The sequence below is a fragment of the Egretta garzetta genome, unplaced genomic scaffold (assembly GCF_000687185.1).
Source record: "Egretta garzetta isolate BGI_Z169 unplaced genomic scaffold, ASM68718v1 scaffold11, whole genome shotgun sequence".
In the NCBI taxonomy this organism is placed as follows: Eukaryota; Metazoa; Chordata; class Aves; order Pelecaniformes; family Ardeidae; genus Egretta; species Egretta garzetta.
Window position 1 is genome coordinate 1065882 of NW_009258621.1, and position 22033 is coordinate 1087914.

General features: G+C 41.5%; 1 protein-coding gene across 1 annotated transcript in view; it reads left to right on the forward strand.

The window, feature by feature from the left end:
• The first annotated feature begins 1745 nt into the window (after positions 1–1745).
• Positions 1746–22033, forward strand: part of XDH (xanthine dehydrogenase) — a 51161-nt gene continuing 30873 nt past the window's right edge. Inside the window, exons 1-12 of the mRNA XM_035903643.1 lie at positions 1746–1799; positions 8589–8646; positions 11061–11157; positions 12379–12487; positions 13589–13715; positions 14545–14606; positions 16863–16931; positions 17752–17820; positions 18273–18359; positions 19681–19822; positions 20588–20680; positions 21457–21608. Coding sequence (XP_035759536.1) covers positions 1746–1799; positions 8589–8646; positions 11061–11157; positions 12379–12487; positions 13589–13715; positions 14545–14606; positions 16863–16931; positions 17752–17820; positions 18273–18359; positions 19681–19822; positions 20588–20680; positions 21457–21608 — 1119 coding nt within the window. The remainder of the gene's footprint in view (positions 1800–8588; positions 8647–11060; positions 11158–12378; positions 12488–13588; positions 13716–14544; positions 14607–16862; positions 16932–17751; positions 17821–18272; positions 18360–19680; positions 19823–20587; positions 20681–21456; positions 21609–22033) is intronic.

Sequence of the window (22033 nt, forward strand, 5' to 3'; positions counted from 1 at the left end):
TTTATGAGTACTAAGCTTGTGTACGCTAATTTTGAGATTGATGCTTGCTACGTGAGGGTAGTGCTCACATAAATTTGCACATAGATATAAAGCAATAGAGCTGAAAACTTCTTGGAGAAAAGGGTCATTTTTCTCATACTCTTACACTACAAAGTGGGAGGTGCCAGACAATAGGTGTCAGCACTGGTTCAGCTATGGACAACTTCACTGCAAATGTAGATTAAGGCAGCTGGTGTTAAGCACAAATTTGCTGTGAAATACTTTCAGCAAACTGAACGCCCGTACAGAAGTGCTGAGACAATGTTTGACACTTGTTATAAAACAGCTTTTCTAGGGGTTAGGCTGGGCAATAGAATATGTGAGTCAGAAGATAAAAGCTGGTAAAAATAATGTGTGTATTGTATTCACTCTGACATATTTCCAAAATACTGAAAGAAAGACTGTTTCTGAAAATGGTAATTTAATTAGGGTTTGTTGTTTTGTGAATTGTTCAGAGAGGTTCCTGGGAGGGAGAATTTGATGTAGCGCTTTTCCAGGAATTTTAAGAAAATCAAAAAACCTAACTGAAACTAATAAGCCTGGTATGATGAAGGAAAGCAAAGTCACAAAAATGAGAATAGAGCAGACAGGTTTAACTACAGTGCTAGGAAACTTCTATGAGACTTCGGAATCGTGCTGTTTTGTGGAGGAATTTTAAACTGGAACTAGGGGTTTAGCTATTTTGTTCGTGAAACCAACATGTGTCGTATCTAGGGGTCTGTGAACAATTCTGCGACAACTTTGGAAGAAAAACCAGGAAGACCTAAACAATGCAAAATGTATGGTTGTGTAATAGAGAAACCAGAAGAAACCACCGCCAAGGAAATGGAAGACAAAAAATTCTTCAGAGAATTCGCTTTCCTCTGTGTTTCACTGGCAACATGCGCCTAAGATCCAGGATGTGAGGATTAAGCCAAAAAAGGTAAGCCCAAAAGCTTTAAGAGCCCAGTGAAAACATCATGATCTTAGCTCAGCACCTCGTTTGAGGTGCTGTATCAGAGTTTCAGCTCTCTGGAATTGCTTTTATCTGAACAAATATGTATCTGTTTAAATTATGTCCTTGCAGGTGGAGGACGCTGTAGCTTTAAAACTCTGAGGAAAAATACTGAAATAGTCTTGCTGTCAGTCTACTAGCTGATGTGCGTGTATCGAGGAGTTTAAATAAGCAGGTGCTCTCATTAGAGACCTCTGAGTGGTAAATGCCAGCTGGATGGTTATGCACAGAGCAAGAGAAACAGAGGTTTTTCTTGTCAATATTCAGTGAGGGATAGTTGGGAGAACCCCTCCCCCCTGCCCCCCTCCCCTCCGGAGTTTGCGTTGTATTGCAAAATACAGTGAATTCCTGGCAGCCGTTGCAGTGGCACACTCCGAGTGCCCCAAGCCTGGCAGTATAATCTAAAGGGAATGCGGTTGAATTGTGATCTATTGCTATATAAAAGGGGGCGGGTCACTCTGCTCGTTCCAGCTCCTTTTCTGTCCTTACTGCTGCAGAAGCACCAACCAAACGCAGCTGGCACGCCTCTTCGATGGCTCTTATATAATATGGGGTTTTACAGGGCACTGATGTAGAAATAAAGTCAAACATTCTTGAGGCAGACTCATATTACTTATCGTATTGCTGGTGCTCCCTTTGCTGTGGGGTGTAGGGCTGCTCTCGGAAGGGTGATCTGTGGCCCTGTTTGAGTGAATTTTGGAAGGTGTGCAGGATGGCTCCAAACGAGACAGGGGATGAACTTGTTTTCTTTGTGAATGGTAAAAAGGTAAGGAACATTCCAACTTGCTCCTGGATTGTGGCTTGATTATTTGTTTTTCTGGTCATCTTTTCCTCCTCTAAAGTTTTCTAATACCAGCATGATTGTCATGACTTTTAAATACTAAATTGTGAAGACTATTTATTACTCTGCTAAGTGGCTTTTTCTCTTCTTTGACTTGACCTTGTGAATTATTCAGAGTAACACAACTATATAATGTTCCTTTTACATTTTAGATTTGTTGACAATAATTTACTGCAATTCTGAGGTAACTACTTTTAAATAAAGGTGCACTGACCGAATACAGGCATTTCTACTAGAAATTTCAGTAATTACAACAGATCTGGAAAACGTAACTTAAATGTAAGCATCCATTTATAATGCAGATGTTCAGTAAGTAATTCTGACATTTGATTTTTATAAGGCATTTAAGTAAAATGTTCATTCTACTTCCATTTAAGAAGCTAGAAAACTCTTTAAAATCAAAGCCCATTAACTGATACTGTTTCCTAGATCAACTGCTGAAAATTACCTAAGAAGTGACTGTGTCTCACAGGAGGGTGAGGTGGTCCTTGCACATGCTGGACGCCTTTGAACAGTTTGTCCCAGAGCTCCGTTTCTTAGTTTGGACTTCCCCTGGCTAGCATTGCTGCAGCCTTGACTCTTCAACAGCTTGTAACAAGCCAAGGCTGCCTCTTTTTTTGAACTACGAATATCAAGTTGTTTCTGAGCTCAGCTCAATGCTAATCTTGCTCCACCACCTTCCCCTTGCCTAGATACTTGGGCAGGGAAACTTGTGCCAAAGCAGCTTCCAGCTGGGAAACTTGAGGAGGGACAGGGTTGCATAGCCACTGTGTTCTGTGGAGCCAAGAGTTTGTGGACTTTCCCTGTGCACTGCTTAGGGGTAAATCACATGCAGCACTAAGTTTGGGCTAGAGAATTGACTTTTTTTAATCCCTTGAGGGATCGCACAGTATTCTTAGTTGGTTAAAAAGCTCTGCGCCCTGCCCTACAGACTGGCACAGGATTACTATCAGTCTTGCTTTTGTTGATCTTTCGTGGTAATTTAATCAAGTGTAAATATGGATAAGATTGTTGCTACAATTAAGGTGTTTCAGTTATGAATTTGGATCCCAAACTGTGACTGGAATTTGAACTTTCCAAGGTATTGGAACATTTGATATCAAAGTTTTGTTTTAGCTAAGTATCAATAGTTAGGTAAAGAATTAAGTTTATCTAATATGGATTATAAGTTAGTTAAAGAGTTCTTGAATGTAACACTGATGTAGAACCCAGCCTTGGTTCTGAGGTTCTATGAAGATGGATGACAACCAAAGCTTTGCTCACACAGATCAGTAATTGTTCATATGTCAACATTAATTGACATACCAGCCATTCATTGTTTCTAGAGGGAGGTGAAAACTTGAAGCTCCAAGTTAATCTTGACTAGTCGAGTCTGGCAATCGAGATCATGAAGCAGTGACACAGGATGACCTATGAATTTCATCTGATGAATTTTTTGCTGTGGTGGGCACAGGTGGTATACCATTCACTTGTCGTCTTCTCGCTCTGTGAAGGTTTTAGTGACTTCAGATCCCTTCTTTGTGAACCCCAGTTTTTAGAGGGTGAACTGTGAGCTTTTTGAGTCTTGCAGTAGGAGGTTGCCACAAACATGTTGGGCAATCCAGACCCCGATACAGGCCAAGTGTACTGTCTTGTTTTCTTTTTCTGGTATGCTCTAATGGAAGACAATTGTGGTTCTGGTGCCAGACCATCTAAGGTTCAAAACCAATATACCTGTCATGGTAGATATGAAGAGTTTATAAACAAATTCCTATATACATTTCCAGCTGGCGTTTCAGCATTGGTTGGTGCTCAGGTATTACAGGAGCATTACTCTATGTAAGTCAGTAGAAAAGCCCTTCTTCCTGGAGGAGACTCTTAGCTAACAAATGAAAATGTGTATTAGTCAAAGCAAAAGAGCAGAGACTGAGCTGCACAGGACTGGTTCTGTGGGACTCTCTTTTACGAATGTGGGGTGAGGCAGAGAAGGGGAGAAAGAACAGCCTAGACCCTGTAGGCTAGCAGCAGAAGACAGCCAGTTCCTTTTGTATCTGCTCTCTGGTTTTGCTATGTCCTGGAGCTAACGAACATGCTGTGAATGGCATTGCCCTTGGTGTCTTTCAGCAATTTTTATGGAACTCCAGTTCCTGTTTACAAAAGCCACATCTCTGAGCTGACCTGGTGCACGTGTAAAGGGGTTTATCACAATGTGATCTTGGCAGTTGACTAAAAAAAACCAAACCACTAAGGAACGATTAATACTACCAACGGTACCAACCCATTTCACGTGTCAAGGCTGTTTCAGCATCCTTCCCTGCTGGCTCATGGAACCGGCAGTGCTAGCAAAGGAGCAGGTTCCACTTGATCAGAGAGGGCTTCCTGGGTTGTGCTCTACCCAGAGCCTCCAGTGACATTTTTTTTTTCCTATTCCCTTTTTGGGTGTGCTGCCAAAGTGGCTTGAGTTACACCCCCACCAAATACAGGTTTGAGAGAATTGAAATCATGGGGCAATCCAATCTGTGGCAACAAATATGGAGTTTGTTGGGACATTTCTGCACATGAGGGAAGGGGTAGTGGGAAGTGCCTGGGCACTGCTGCTGAAACAGCAGGTAGCAAGTTAGGATATGGCTCCATCCATCTGGAGTCCTGCTAAATATTCTGGTCAATTCGCTGCAAAGAATGTGATAGCATGGCCAGTGGGAAAGGTTACTGCTGTGTGAATTCATGACAGCTTGACATTGCTAATGGGCTGCTGATATCCTGCCATAGTACAAAACTGCACGATAAGAGGTGGTTGATAAGATAGGGACTTTCATGGCAGCAAATCCTTCTCATTAGCCCAGTCTGTAATGTTGTCAAGAAAAAGTCTCCTCAGAACAGCTGAGCATACTTCACATTCAGGATTGTTTATTTTAAGCACCTGTTTACTTCACTGGGCATAAAGCTTGGCACACAACTATCACGAAGTTATCTTGATAGTCTGCCTAGACTAGAATGAAAAACAACACATGCAATTTAAAGCTAATAGCGGCAATTTTGTTTTCCCCAGCTGACAAGTCTGTCGCGTGCATATGCAGCATGTAATTTTAGTTCAAACACGTGGAGTCAATATTCCTATTTCTATCCTGAATGTTAAGAGGGGGTCTATGCTGGAAGCCACATTAGACCTTTTCCAAAGCCTGTGTATGTCTAATTGCAGATGGGACCAGCCAAAATACAGGATTTTTTTTTGAGCATTGGGACCCTCTGGGTCCTACATAAACAGTGAATCACAAGTTTGCAGTGTGCTGGTTTAAAGCAGAACAAAATGTTCTCATGACCAATAGCAGATTTACATTGTGTGGTTATATTCAGTTTGTTCATCTGTGTTCTAATGCTTTTCCCTAGTACATGAATTTGAAATCTCTTGTTGACTTCAGGAATACAGTTTCACAGATTTTAAGGTCTTAGGGGACCTTTACTGTTGACTAGTCTGACTTGCTGCGTGACAGTCTGTTTAAAACCTTTTACCTTCACTTCCTGCAACTAACTGAGTGACTAGGGACTAGCGATTGAATGGGGAGCTTGTTGTTCAGTGAAGCATCTGTTTCTCATTTAAAGACCCTAGCTGAGGGAAAGCTTAGCATGTTGTTTGGTAAACTAGGAAGGTTTCTGTTTTCTTTTCCTTTTTGTTCCTCTATTTACCTTGCTCAACTACTGTTCTTTTTAAATTGAAAAATCCTGTCTTTAACTTTCTGGTAATACTAATTTAGATACTATGCTTTATGTTGTAAAGGCAAAATTGTCCGAGTTAGTGAAAGGCAGATAGGAAGACAGCAAACAAAATGTTTATTGAGATCCAAGTTTTGTATGTGAAATCCTGGGGAAGTGAGCTCAACACCTCTCTGGACCAGCTCAGAGGCTCTAAGAGTGTAGAGTGCTGCTTAGGAACTTGTTCCGTGTAGAACTGTAGGGCTAGGCTGGGCTCCCTGCTGAGGTGATCTGAGTATTTAAGATTTCTAGAACCCATGGACAAAATAGATGTGTAGTACAAACACAGCAGTATGGAGCAAATTTTTTGGGAGCCATTTGACTGTCAGTGCCCTTCAAACATTTCCAACTTAAGCTACTACATGCAGTAAAATCTGCAGTTTTGAATCTGTTAAAATGTAGCCGTCAAACTGATGTGTCTGGCAGTATGACATTGGGTTTAAAAAAACCCCAAAACCTTAAACCCCAGTAACTGAGTGAAAAGAAAATATTTCTTTAATTGCCATATCTAAGTAGGCAGATCCTACTCCCACTGAAGGCAATGGATGATATAATTCAGTTTCCTTCTGTACAAGGACTCTGGAGGAGGTGAGCAAGAACTGTTTTGATGGGTAAGATACTGAGCTGTGAATCATACTGTTCTGGGCATCAGACAAGAGAAGATGTTGTCCCCACCCACAGGGTTTTTAAAATATTTTAAGAACAAATCACAGCAGGTGACTGTAACAAACCACTGGAGGAATGACATGCTGGAGGACAAAACCAGCATCAATGACAATGAACAAAAGGCAGGAACAGTAAAAAGTTCTTACTCTGTGGCCAGCAAAAGAGACTCATAAACAAGCATCCCCCCACCAGGAGTCTGAGTGTCAAGAAATGACTCCTTGCTCTCTCACGTGTGACATTTGGTTTAATCCAGAATGTCCTCCAAATTCTTACTCCTTATCTCCCTCTAATCCTAAGTCTCTGCCAGCATTGCAGATATACAGGTACAGTGGAGTAGTTTGAAGTGGCCGAAGTAGGAATCCTGGGCTATTGGTTTGAACAGGATGAGAGTGTGGATTGTTCAGGACATGTTCTACTGCATTGTGGGAGCCACTTTATCAGAAAGTTGAGCAAAGGTTTGTCTTTGGGACTTAACACATGCTTAAGTACCTCACTAAAAGTGTGTGGAGCCGAGTGGCTGAGTTGCTGAATGAAGGCTTAGGCCCATGTTTTATTTCATACTTAACTTACTGAAAAGGAGCCATTGGGCCAAACTTCTAATTGCTTGGTTTGAGTACGCAGTGGAGTGCTTCTTGGATTATCTCAAGAAAACTTCTTGAGACGTTTTCTTTGATCTAAGCATAGAATAATCTCAGTAGTCTGTAATCATCTGGAAAACTATTCTGAAGCTTTTTCTCTGTGCCTGGCTGCCTTGGAAGCTGCTTTGGAAGAGTTTGCAATGGCCATTGGCACAGCCCTGAGGAAGAAACTCAGCTTGTCAGTGAGGGTGTGAGTTGCTGGGGAAGACTTGTTGCCTGTGAAATGGTCATGAAAGACCTTTTGTCAGTGGGACTCTCATAGTCACAGGCATTTTTGCAATTATCTGCTCTGTCTGTTAACCAAACTACTGCAGGGGGGATATATGTGCTTACTCTGAACCAACTGATCACGAGAGAGCCACTGTTACTTGTTTCTATGCATCCAGAAGGTATGGGAACAGGAGCGCTCTGCTCTGAATAGCAGCAATATGAGTGCTGTGTGATTTACAGTAAGGCATCCCCAAGCTAGAAGAATGAACTGTGTTTCCTTGTAGATTATCCCCAATGCAGAAAATGAATGTGCAAAAAACCCCTGTTTTGTAGCAGCAGCTTTATCAGATAGTTCGAAAAATGGGGACTCAAATAGGAAGTATGAACCTTGTCTCTTTAGAATAACCCTGTCAGGTGTCAAAGGCATAAAACTGAAGCAGTACAGAGGTTATAGAAGGTTTCTTATCAGTAAGAAAAGACTTACACAAATGACCTCTGTTTCAATTTGCCCTTCAAATGGGGAGAGATTAATTTAAATAAACTGTAACTATTGTACTTAGGACTTGCACAATATAAGAGCCAAGAACACATGATTACATTCTGGCACACAGTGGATTTGGAAAAGTTTCTTGACACTCTATTAATAACAGAAAAAGGGGAAGACAAGCTCTGGGGCCATTTGGAGGCAAGGGCAGAACTTTGGTTTCTGACCGTTGGGCAGAGGTTGAAGTAAAATCTCATTTTATGTCTAATAGATAACTACTAATAGTGTTGTTCACTAATAGGATGGAGCTGACTCAAAACATGCAGGGAAAATTTCTCCTTGGTTTGAAATTCACATTCCCGCAGTTAGGATGGTTATTAATGTAACACTGATTTAATGTTAGCAGGAGAAGGAGAAACTTCAAGGTTATCCGTACTTGGTGTCTGTCCTGCAGCACCTGTGTTGGTCATGTTAGGGTTTCCACCGTGTTTGTTTTTTTTTTTTCCTTTGCAAAGTCTATTACTGATGCTATTTCTGTCGTTCTGTTTATCTGCTCATTTCTCTGTCTCTTCTAATAGAAGGAGAAGGGACAGAGGTCAGCTATGCATGGTCAATAAAGATGAGAGGCAATTTGGGGAGATGTCAGGAATTCAAAACTCAAGTACAAAACACAGTTCTTTCTCTCTGCTCACTACTAGTTCTGTTTGCCATTTCTGATGAAGGGTTTTTTAAGACTTACCTCAGTGTGCCATGGCTGAAAAAACTCTGGCATATGTCATGCATATACTTTTCTCTGTCACAATAAATTCAAGGAAATGTTGTGTCTGGATATGTGACCAATATTGCTGAACCTAGTAAGGGGAGTTAATCAGAGGTTCTGCTCCCTGCTTTGGAAAAGAAGTTGTGGAAAGACCAAACTTTCTCCTTCTAGCTGGCATATCTGTGTTGTAAAGCTTTTTGTGTGTAACTACCTTTTCCTTCTTGCAGGTGGTGGAAAAAGATGTGGACCCAGAAACAACTCTGCTAACCTATCTACGAAGAAAATGTATCCAGAGTCAGAAGAAACTGCAGAAGGCTTTAAATGCCTACAACATTTCATAATTGTGTACTGTTCTGCCTGTTAAGTGCTAGGCAGAGCTTGTGCACAGAGTAGAAGAGGGAGTGCTCTGCATGGTCTGGTATTTCTTGCTGGCAAAGATTACAGCTGGTATTCCAAGCTTAAACAATAGCAAATTTTAAATAAACTTTAAATAATTTATTAATACTTTAATGGGAAAGCTCTCAGAATCACTAGGAATTAGAATATGATGGGGAAAAAAAGCAATACTGAGATGACAATAAAATTGAAGGAAATTTATGTTTGTTCAACACAATTTGTAACGAATTCTCTGGCCAAAACACTACAGCCACTTGAGCTGCTTTCTATATCATCCAATAATTTGGATATTACTTGATAGTTAATATCCAGTAACTTGATTATCCAGTGGCCTGTTTATCAGATGTCTCAGGGATGCAAACTCAGAGGGGGGGGTCCTATCACATGCTGTGGGCATGTTTACATGAGTGGATGCAAGCAGTCACGTTTCACTCCTGTTTGAAACTTGTCAACACGTGAGTCAGATTAGCTCTGGGAGCTGGGTAGCTATTACTGGGATGACCAGCCTGGCTATACTAGGTCTGGTTCAGTAGGTAGTGTCGTTCCGTGTTTTCTGAGTTTTTGTCTGACCAACTGAGTGTGTATATATGCCAAACTGTTCCCACCTGTGTTGGTGTATTCCTTAAAAAAAAATCAAGCATACTTATTTCACCATGCTGCCATGTTCTATTTGTCTGGGATCTGAAAGAAATATGGGGATATAAATCACACTCCTCTTTGGGATTTCCAGCAGAACTATCAACAGCCCTATTTTGTCCAACTGTACTTTGGGTGGGTAAAGTCCGAGAGGGAAAATAAGTGGCATGACTCTTGTGCCTGTGTGCACTTCTTAACGCTAGACCTTTTATGTCTAAGCTTGTTAATATCTAATGCAAATAGCTTTTTGAAGAGCTCTGATGATCTCTTTACAACCTTCTGATCCTCTGCATGAATACTCTGGTGAACTTATTTTGTAGATGTCTGGTTAGGGTCAGAAAAACACTTTGAGAAACCTGTTTTGTTGAAGCAGATTAGCACTGTTGTCAAGAGAAACATTGGATGTCATCGGAAAGTTATATTTCTGCTGAAGCAGGCACATAGTTGTATGAAAAGTAGATGTAGTGCGTAGGGATGTGGTTTAGTGATGGACTTGGCAGTGTTAGGTTTATGGTTGGACTCAATGATCTTAAAGGTCTTTTCCAACCTAAATGACTCTATGGTTTCTATGATTCTATGAAAATAGTCAGTTCCAGAATCTTTGAAGCGAAGGCAAAGACAATTTGAGTTCCCTATATCATGATGCCTGTTGCTTTTCCATAGGCCTAAGCTGATTGCCTCAGCACAGGCATGTGTCCATTTCAATGGAAGCAGCTGCTCTTCTCCCACTAAGAGTGTCTTAGCCAATCCTCTTCACAACAAATAACGGTGTCTAAATACCTTCTAATCAATGAAGGAACCCAAAGCAGAAGTGACTCGAGGAATTGTCTCCTGAAATCCCTTTGCAGAACATTTAACATAATGTCTGATTTTAAAGTACAGACATGCATTCTGCAGCCTGCGGAGGAATCTGCTTAGGTCAGTCCATACAGTTTGTGAGCTCCTAAATTGTCTGTGCAGTGGTTCTGTGCATCTCCACTAGTTCTGGCTCTCAGTGTCTCCCTCTTGCAGTTTTATGGGAGCTGGGCTACTGGGGAGTCTGCTTGGCTGGTTTTGTCCTTAGCAATGGGGAAGCCATCATAAATGGGGCCAAAACAGAAGCTACGGTGGCCAGATCATGACTCTTGAGATGCTGGTAGACTGCGAGCAGTTCAAGTGCAGCTCCCATGTCAGTGCTAAACTGTGTGACTTATAGCACTGTGTGACTGCCCTGCCTTGGTGCCTTCTAGGTGGTAGGAATCACCAGGTGTTGGAAGAAGTCAGCCACCACTGGTGAGAGGTGCTGAAGGAGATGTCATCATGCATGCATCTCAGGGATGTGACTGCATGCCTGAACAGCTCCTGCTCAGCAGCTACTGAGTGCTTTGTCTTCCTTGTGTCATTTCCTTTTCTGAGTCTAATGGAAAGGGGGAACTGTTGAAGTTCAGAAATCTTTTGTTTCTAAGAGTCTTTTGGAATGTAGACTGCCTCCTTATTAGGGCTTTGGGTGTTCACACAGCTCACATGCCAGCATTTCAAACTTTGCTTATGTTATATTAAGTTATTAAGCAAAAAAAAAAATAAATACTAGTTTCCAGCAAGAACTTGTTCCTAAGCCTTGATTGACAACTGTTTAAGCAGACTTCTGCCAACATGCTTTGTGTTTTCCTTGATTCCTGTTCTCTCAGTGGGCCTATGTGGAACCAAACTAGGCTGTGGAGAAGGTGGATGTGGTGCTTGCACTGTTATGATATCCAAGTATGATCCCTTTCGGAAGAAAATCCTGTATCCTTTGCAATCTGAACTGTTCAACAGAGAAATGAAATGGGGACAGATTCAGGTTCTTGACATTCCAGACGTAGTACTGTTTAAAAAAATAAATTATATAATGTATGTTTCTGCCAAAACATCATTTCTCACTTTCAGAACATAATCTCAGAAGGCTAAGACAAGAAGGTATTTTTCTTACAGCACTGCACAGTGCTGCTAGGGAACTATTTTATTGTGCCCTGAATTATCTGCACTGACTCTAGCACACAGGCTATCTGCCTTTTCCCAGTTCAGAAAACCTTCATGTTCCATTCTTGCAATGTAATATAACTTTTTGCTGTGATGACCCAAATGATGATTACTGTGATAAAATCTTTATTGCTGTTGTATTACTATAATAATTTGGTTTCTGTATGCCAGCAGATACTAACTTTTTCTTTACTTCTGTTGTAACCTTCAGAATGACTCTTAATTCCTGAGATGTAAAGTTTCCTCCTATGCTCTCTTTAATTTAGGAGAGAAGCAATGGAATCAAACAAAAAGGGGAATGGAGAGAGAGGATGAAGCAAAGGGGCAGGCCCCAGTTTATATCTGCTGTGGGAAATAGAAAGCACTTGAAATCTTGGCTGTATTTGGAATAATGCTTGGAGATACTTTAACTTGGGATCATCTAACTTAGTGGTCCTGCTTAGTAACGTGGCCTTGAATAGGATATCTTTAGGGTCATTATTCTGTCCTGATAGAAGTGAAATAAAGTAGCTAGTTCCTATAAGAATTTTGGCAACATTATTCTATCTTACCTTCAGCCTGGACTTTTTCCCCATGTGTACCATCTAGAAATGGTTTCCTAGGTAAAAAGCGAAGAGCTCCATGCTCTTATGTGACTTCGCAAGTGGGCCAGGCCAGATGAATAATACCTTGGTATTTGTCATCTGTCCCCATAAATTACTTACATGGGTTCTGTAGCTTAACATGCAACAAGGATGTTTAAAGTTGTTATTTGTAGGTCAAATCCTATGGTGCATACTCCGTTTAAACTTCAAGTGAAGTTGATGAGAACTTTGGCCAAGTAGGTGCTGTAGGTTTTGGCTTGTAACTAACACCTGTATCACATCTATTTAAGTTCTCTTATTGTGCCCACTGCTACATTTTCTGAGTACTCTTCAGTCTTCCTGTTCCCTTTCTCTTCTGTTGAGCAGCACTGTCAGGTGAAATGACCTTAATCTATTATTTTAGCCACCATACTGCCAACGCTTGCCTCTTCCCTGTCTGTGCCCTGCATCATGTAGCTGTAACTACTGTTGAAGGCATAGGAAACACGAAATCCAGGCTGCACCCAGCCCAGGTAAGCTATTAATACTGGTAACTTTAAAACCCTCTGTCTATGTTTTCTTCTTATGTTAATTAATCCTGTTCCAGAGTGTTGGTATCTCCATCATTATGTTAAAGCCGGGAGTTTGACTTTCCACATCAGTAGTCTTTACTTGCAGGAATTGACTAAGTGATGGAATCAAACTCCTGGGTCAGTGCTGCAGCTCTGTTACACCCTAACAAGTTAACTGGTGCTAATCTGGCTGAATTGCCAATGCTTTTGTTATAGGGCTACGTGGCTGTGTTTAGTCCACATCCTGGACCAAATCCCAGGAACTGGGAAGACTGATGTTGTGGTGAAAGCCTATATAATAACTTGGAGCTAGGAAGTCTGAATTAGGTTTTGGCTCTTCTATGGCCTTCCATGAATGACCTTGATTTCTTGTCTTGCATAGTTAGGAACTTTCCTGCAGTGCAGTAAGGTTTGGTTCAGCAATGTTTCTGGAGTCCCAAAATATTCTTGGTGGGAGGAATGACAGGAATGTGAAGCCTTGCTCAGAAGAAAGCAAGCAAGGTGTTATAATGCACTTTTTATGGAAGCAGACTTGCCTCAGCTTGGACAGAGATACTGCTCCTTTAGGGGAAACTATGATTCATCTCAGTTTGTACAGTGGGTAGGACTTTTGCCAATATCTATCTGAGACAGTAAACAACAAAGTGAAAAAAAAGTTAGACATGCATGAATGGATGGCAGCTAATCTGACCTTTGTTTGCTTGTCGTCTTTTCCCTACTCCTCTGAAGATTCTAACAGCTAAGCTTTGAAATTCAAACTTGGGTCTATACAGGTAACCCCAACCTTTCTAGCATGGTAAATCTGAAGAAGTCCTGATCTCATTGGAGGCTTCCAGTCGCCTTCAGTTACATTGGGATTTCAAAGCCTAGATGCAAACTTTTCAGAGTGTCCTATTCTTTGAAGTCTGTTTCACAGATTAATTGACAATCTCATCAGAGGTCATCTGATGGTAGTCTTAGCTCCTCTGGTGAGATTGGTTTTTTTTTTTTTAAACAGAAAGAAACACAACAACGAACTCACCTTGATATTATGAGCTGATGGTTGGTTTTACTTTTTCTCAGGAGAGAATAGCAAAAAGTCATGGGTCCCAATGTGGCTTTTGCACTCCAGGCATTGTCATGTCCATGTATACATTGCTTAGGAACAAATCTGATCCCAGAATGGAGGACATAGAAGATGCTTTCCAAGGTAATACTCATAGCCATGCAGAAATGCAACGTGTTCTGCTTTCATTACATTTGCTTCACCAAATGGGATGGAGGTGCACCTTTGTTTAATGTATTTTGTTAAAAATAGCCAATTGTTATGAGGTTAAGAACTAGCTTTCCCACTAGGAGACTGGCCAGGTGCTAGGAAGTGAACAAAAATGGCCTGTGGAAAATCTCAGAAGCTTGTTGTTTGTCCTAAAGCAGGGGCAAGTGGCCTCAGTCTTGGATTAGGACCCCACTAAGCTTAACACAGAACAAAAGGTGGCCTGTCCCTAGAGTGCTTATAAGAGCCTCCACATCTCCTTGTTTATTCATTGCTGTCACAAGAGCTCGCAAAGGTGACAGAGAGCATCTGGGCCAGTCAACCTCAAGTAAAGGGCCAAGACAGCAATATACATGATGGAGTGGAGCAGGATCCAACTGTGTAAATCATCTGAGAGGCTGTTGTTAGAGCTGTTACCATGTTTCTGGCAGTGACCCAAGAGGAAATCAGATGCAGGAGAAAGCAACCTCTTTGTAATTCAGGAGACTGGATAGTTGGTATGTTCATTAGACTCACCCAGTTGAGGTAGATGAATACTGAATAAGGCACACTGATTTTTTTCCAAAATAATTTCAATTTAAAATGTCAACAAAAAGGGATGGTAGGATTATTGCAAGATTCTAATGAAATTTTCTTCCTCACAGTTTTTACATTAGCTTTAACTAGATTTGACAAGCTTTTGTGAGAAACATTAAAATGTTCTAAAAGAAGAGAAGTTCTTAGACAAATGACACTAAATCTTTGTCCTTTTGCTCTGGCAATGCAGGGAACTTGTGTCGGTGTACAGGGTACAGACCCATCCTGGAAGGATACAGGACATTTGCTAAAGTAAGTGGCTTCAGATAATGTTTAAAAAAATCTGGAAGGCTGGCTGTCTTTGTCTCCGTTACCAAAATACACCATGAGCTGAAATGGGGAGGAGGAAATATACATGCTACAACAAGCCAGCTCCAACTCTTGGCCCCTTTGTATGTGCTTCATGCATTAATAATGCAGGAAGACCTACTCCTTTACTCATTCCAGTTGCTGGAAGTGGAGCACTTCAATAAGTTCTGCGTGATGGTCCCTTTTTATATCACAGGTAATCAGACTCTCTTAATTCTTTTCTGTAAGTCTCTGAAAAACTCAGCATCTCTGCATAATACGGCTTGCAGATTATCCCTGATGTGGAAAAAGTGTAAAGGTGTGGTGAACAGATAGGGACATGCTGTGGGGCAATCTGATGAGAAAGTTGCTTTCTTGAAAGATCAGCTGCAGAGCTGAAACAGCTCTGGAAAGAAGTTGAAGTCACTGCTGTGTAGCTCTTGCCCAGAACTCATCTGCTGGTTTGGGTGAGGTATGAAGCTTTGTTCTAAGTTTTGTCTAGTCCCTTTGTTCCTGAAAAACTGCTGGAGGCTGTGAAGAAAAGTAGATCATTAGGTACTTCGGTGATTACTACCCACTTACAGGGCTACACTTGTATTAATTATAAAAAGTAAAGAATTTAGAATGCTGCCCATTAATTTCATTTTATTATCTAGAATTACGATCAACAAAAGAGAATACAAGCAGGACTGAGATCCATTACAAATGGTTGATAAACGCAGTCGATAGTCTACTTGGATTTCCAACAGGCTTTCAACAGTGTCTCACCAAAGGCTTTTAAAGACAATAAGCAGCCATGGGGTAAGAGGGAAGATCTCTGTATGGATGAAAGATTGGTTAAAAGGCAGGAAATGGCAGGTAGGAGAAAATGATGCGTTTTTATAACGGAGGGAGGTCACTGGTGGTGTTCTGCTAGGACCTGTGGTGGGAGCAAGGCTGTTCAAGGTACCACTAAATGAGGTGGAAAAGAGAGTGAGCAGTGATATGAGAAAATAAGTTAACTGATACCAGGTTAGTCTGGGTAGTGAAGACAGGAAAAAACTCTGAGAGGAATTTCAGAAGGGCTTTATGAGCCTGAGGGACTGGAGAATAGAATAGGATACAAAATTCAGGGCAAATAAATGCAAAGCAATTTACAGAGTGAAAGGCAGTCCTCATTTCACATATAAAATGATAGGCTGTGAGCAGACACAAGATCGTCTTCCTGTTACCATGCAGGAAGATGATCTTGGAGGTGTGGTAGACAGTGACAGCATTGGCGCAATGCTTGCTGGTATTCAAAGCAACACTTCAAAGGGTAGAGAACAAAACAGAAAACACTGTCATACCACTGTCTGCATCATGGCTCCTCCTACACTTAAGTACTCTGTGAAGTTCTGGTCTTCTCATCTCTAACAGGGTATAGCAGAATAGGAGAAGATTCAGAGAAATGGAATAAGGATCACATCTGTGGTAATCTGGCTTCTGTACAAGGAAGCACTGAGTGGGCTGGGATGCTTCAACCTGGAAAAAAGGTATCAGGGAGGGGAAGGGGCTTTACATAGCCCATATAGCAATTTGAGTTGACCTCTGATAGAGATCTACAGAATTGTGACTGGCAGGTGGAATATGGACAGGCATCTGCCATTTGCTGCCTCTTCCAATACAAGAACAAGGTGTCAAGAAATAAAACTAGTAAGACTTGAAAACAAAGGCAGGCAGATGGTCTGCCATGTACCAGGTAGCTGGCCTGGAGAACTCGCCAAAAGGTGTTGTAGGCACCAAAAACTGTGGGCTTCAGGGAAGACTGAGCAGGTACTTGGACGGAGAACTACTGAGGGTTACTAAAGACAGAAACTACACTGGGCTAAGGTAGTCCCCTGACCTGAACACAATTGGATGCTGTAGAGTACTAGGTATTGTGTTGTTTGTGCTTGTCCCTTGTACTCTTCTCTGGGTATCTCCTCACAGCTCCAGCTGGATCAGAGATACTGGCTGAATGGTCAGAGTAGTCCTAATCTAGAACAAGAGGTGTATCAATAGACTGGACATGACCTAGCCATGACACTGCAGATACTGCCTTCCATTGCCAAGCAAAACACCTACTTGCTTGGCACCTTCCATCTCATATTTCTGCTTTGTATAATAAATGTGGGATCAGCTTCTCTCAAAAGGGAATCAAGACAACTTCATTTCCTTGGAATCTGCACGTTTTTCTCAGAACAGTTTTTGTCCCCACAGGACTCAAATTGCTATGGCAGAGTAGCCAATGGCACTGGATGCTGTCGTAGTGAAAGGGAAAATAGCATGGTAAGCTGAATTTTAAGTCATAACCTCAATTTGCAATACAGTATGAGAGTTTTGATGTATTAGTCACCTCTCTGGCTCTACTGTGGTGCAGATATTCAGAGCTGTCTGAGCTGGTTTGAATGTCTGGTCTCTTGGAAAACACTGTGACTGCATATGTCCTGGTTAGCATGACTAACTATCGTGACACAGGTTTTACAATGGTGAGCTAGATATGTTCCTTCTGCATCTGTGAGGTGCAATGCTTTTGTGAAATAGCATGGTGACAACTGTAAGCAATGTGTTACCAGCTTCTGGTATGTTGAAGTGTCCATCTTGCTGTGAAAACAGACCTAAAAACCAGTTAATTCCCCAGAATGATCTTTCCCAAACTTTGCAGTCCAATGATGAATGAAGTAATTTAATCACCACCCCAATAAATTGTACAATTGGAACCTCTTGGAATATCTGGAGGAAAAAAAATTAATCACATTTTATGTACCAGTTGAGGTACAAACAGTGGAGGAATGAAAACAAGGAATTAGGGCATAAAGTAGTGTGAGTATAAAATTAATTTAGGAAAGAGATAATAAAATTAAATTTTTGCTAGGAAATTCTGGTGAATTCCGGTGGATTCTTTGTTAGGAAGCATCCAGTGTTGTGTGGAATACTCCAGCAATTAAGACTGCTTGGAATTCTTTCATCAAAGTAGTTTATTAATGAAAAATGTTACTGCAAATTTCTGTGATCCAGGGATTGATAAAAGGGGAGGAATATATCCTGTAAAAGTTGGAATGTTCTGACTTTGTGTAGAACAGCTGAGGCATGCTTGTTTCTTCTTCAGAATGGGGGCTGCTGTGGAGGAAAAGCCAATGGTCCAGGCTGCTGCATGAATGGAAAAGAAGACAATGTGGTAAGGTGCCTCTCAACTATTAGTTTTTTCTCTAATTCTGATGTTTTGAAGTCTTAGCTCTGCCTTGTTCTGTGCCAAAGCCCAGTGCTTTTAATTTAGCTGAATTTGTGCAAAGTAGCTTAGACTAATTTATATTTTATGCTGTTCTTGCCTCAAAAGAGATACCTTTGATCTAATTTAACATGCCAATGTGAAAGTGATGTCACTTTTGATTGGCAAAAACCTGTGAGTGTGTTCAGGGTTCAGGTTTCTGACAAGACATTCATTGTGATCAGAATAACATGACTGGAGAACCTGAAATGCTGGATCAGGTGGCATCTTTTCACTGTGCTTGCCATTCTTCGCTCCATGAAATAGTAGTGGGGATTTGACTGGAAAGAGGAATGAGTAAGGGTTGTATGTGGATAGCTTTCTCTTCTGCTGCCCAGCCATTTGTATTTTCTCTGTCATAGATAATGATGTCCTCCAGCCTGTTCAATTCTTCTGAGTTCCAGCCACTGGACCCTACACAGGAGCCAATCTTCCCACCAGAGTTAATGGTAAGGTCATTCAAAAAGAAATATCATGTGGTTCGTTGGTCTCGTCATTTTGCACAGGATTTGAGTGTCCACAGTGTCTCTGCCCTGAGAAAATGGTAGTGCAAAAGATGGCTGCTGATGATAAAAGAAGATGCGTGGGCATGAACGCTTCTCTGTTTTATAAAAGGGAAGGCTTTTAAGCCAGGGCGGCTTGAAAGATATGCAGGCCAAGTGCCTGCCCCAGCTGGTTGGCTTTCCTCCCTGTTTCTCACCATACATGCCTGCTCTTGGGTTGCTTTCCTCTCCAGTCACTGCCTGTCCAGGTATGGAACAGTTGCTGATATCTAAATTTCAATTTACTAGGTCAGATGTGAACTTCTACATTAAATACAGCCATATCAGAACTAATCACCCTGTGGTCCCTTTATAGTGTAGGAAGAGAAGTAGGAGCTATGGGATGTAGCTGAGTATGTTTCAACTAAATGACTTCCTGAAAACACCAACTTCTCTCCACTCAGTGTACCAGGAGTAGAAGTTGGCTGGCTCACACTGACATCAGAAGTTTTGGTGAGATTAATTTCTCTCCATGTTTCATTCCTCTCTTTTTTGGGGTAGTTTTCCCCTAAGCAAATGTGTCCCAACCAGGAAACTAGTCCAGCACATGGCACATTAACAGCTTCCTTCACATTTAACAAACAACTGAAATTCAGTCATTAGTTCTGCTGCTGCACCCAGCCTAAATGTGTCATGACCAACACCATGAGTAGGTTCTCATAGACCTTAGAATAATATACATTTAGCTTGAGATAGATTCCCTCTCTTTCTTCTCTAAGACATTCTCCTGCCTAAAGGTTGATCTGATGTTGCTGAGAGGCAGCCATGTTGGTCTGTTTTCTTCAGTCACTGGATGAAGGAATTAAAAAGGGAACCAGAATCTGGCCTTAGAGCTGGTAACTCAAATTCAGCAGTGATAAAGACTGATGTTTTTGCAGTGAGATGAGAATGGAAAACCCATTATTTGTAAGATGGCTGAAGCCACAGGCATCTGCCAGAACTTTGGTCAGGTGGAGCTTGCTGGTAGAGGTCTTGCTAGGGAGATGTGGCAGCAGGATGCACCTGGCAATATTGGGACAGGAAAGCTTTTGTCAGCATGAAAAGGACTCTTGTCACTGCTAGCAGAAGGATGGGGAATGACTAATTGCCAGCAACAGTGTGGGTATCACAGCCACTTGTCAGTAACTTGACTGATGGAGCCTGGCCTAGGCATGGGCGTGGGCAGCACGTGAGCAGGGATTCTTGGCTTGGTGTAGGGTCTGAGCTCTATCTGAATTCACTTTTGCAGACTCAGAGTAACAAACAGCAGAAACGGCTGTGCTTCAAAGGCGAGCGTGTGATGTGGATTCAGCCTACAACTCTCAAGGAATTGGTGGCTCTCAAGTCCCAGTACCCCAATGCCAAGCTTGTTGTGGGGAACACAGAAGTGGGTAAGAGGAAGAGCTGAGCAATTGGAAAACTTTCCATGGAGTATTTTGTGAGAACAGTGCAAATGTAAAGCACTTTCGTGCCATTGCTGTGAAATAGCTATTTAATCTTCAGGTTATATGTAGGAACAAATTTTCTCCTCAGGTAGATAAATCTCACAGTGAATGTTTTTCCCTGTTTTTTCCTGTGTTGGGCGGAAAAAAAAAAGTTATGTAGACCTCTGAGCTTTCGTGCTAGTTTTATGGAATTTTGAGAAGAGGGGAGTGGCACAGGGTAAAATGTCCTCATAATGAAATTAATTCAGTTGTGAAACCTGCGTTTTAGAAGATTTTGCAGTGAGTAAACTCAAGACTTGAAATCTGATTGTTTTTTTCCCTCAAAATGCATACTTCTGTAAACATAAGTGCTGAGGAGGAGAGTTCAGATGTATGAGCAATTGCTTCAGGAGACAATCCCCAAACTTTGAATGGTTCATTGTTCTTTCCAGAAGGATTACATACAACAATAGCCAGGTTACGCAAGTACTAAACAAGGTATTTAAGGTTATTGTAAGCCTAGAAAAGAGTCTCTAAAACTTCCCAGTGAGAATTCTGGTATTAGTGGAAAACAGCTTTTAGTCTGGTGTCTCTGTGACCTTATATAATCTGTGTAACAGATGGTCAATGAACTGCCTCTTTAATAGGCCTGCTGCCATTTCACTGGGGAACAGTTAATTTAGGCTCTCTGTTCACCTGTGTGTAACTGAAGGAATCTTACTTTTCCTCAAGGTATTGAGATGAGGTTAAAGAACATGTTGTATCCAGTGATAATAGCACCAGCATGGATCTCCGAAATGAACGCTGTTCAGCACACAGAGACAGGTGAGCAAAAAAGAGGCAGAATGCCTGTGAAATGAGTGGGGACTCCACAGAATAATAAAGAGGATATGAAGGCAAATCCTCAGATTAAAAACTGCTTTCTGTATGCATTGATGCCTCTCCCATGCAGGGAATCAAGTGAGTGATATGTAAAAATAATTTGAGAATCAAAGAGGGCTTTCACTAGAAGGTATATTAGAGATTTTATCTGTTTCATGCATGGTGGTTTATGTATTTTAACTGTGTTAAGAATAGGTTTCAATGGGCAATTTTTTATTTAGAAAGACTTAAAAATTAGTAACTGGGGGAAAGATGCTGGATTTGACAGTCTAAGTGACTAAGTGCGTGGTGGGAACAGGTCAACCTTATAAATAGTTAGAAGTAATTAGGACAATTTAGTGCATGTGGTCCAATGCCTGGCAGCATGTTTAAGGTGTGGAAACTGGAGAGGAGTTGGAATTGACTCCTCAAAGGACAGACTAATACCTATAGGATGACAATATCGTTTATAATACACTGGGGCAAAAGGATGGTGGGTTACTGTCATGTGAGAGGCAGTACCCCACCATGAGCTGTGATTTAAAGGTGAATTTTGTTCTGAGGGTATGATGTTTACATGCAGTGCATGCAAAATAGTCTAGTGTGACTGCATGTCTTCTCTAAACCCTACTGTCTAATTAAACTCAGTGGCATCTAAGCTTTGTAGACACAGTTATAACCGTCTTCCTGTACCTTGATGTTTGGGAGAACAACAATTCTTTTCATTTTTTTGTTTACAGGGGTCACCTTTGGTGCTGCCTGTACCCTGAGCTCAGTAGAGGAAGTGCTGAGAAAAGCAGTGGCAGAGCTTCCTCCTTACAAAACAGAGGTCTTCCAGGCTGTCCTTGAACAGCTGCGGTGGTTTGCAGGGCCACAGATCAGGAATGTTGCCGTGAGTGACTCAGGAGCATCAGGGACTGGAGTTGAAAGCTCAGTCTGAGGAGCTGGCCTGCCTCATCCAATGTTGGTGTGCCTTGTGCTTCTCACACGAGAACATTTCCAAACCTATGCAAAGAAGCTGGTACACATAAACCAACCCCAGGAACTGGTAGCAACATGGGTCTTAGCTTGTGTCTGTACTACACTGATATCACAGATTTAGCAAACAAGGGAAACATGGCACTTGTCCTGGTCTTCCATTGCTGTTATCAGGATAAGTGGGGGACACTGTAGGGAGATTTGGCTAATTTAACAAAAATGCATTTAGAGTGCTGGACAAACTTCAAAAAAGCAGGTGTGTAGATTTTTGCCAGCACAACTATGGTAGTCATAGTGTTAATGCATCAGATCTGGCAAATTTTCCTCTAATTTTAAAGG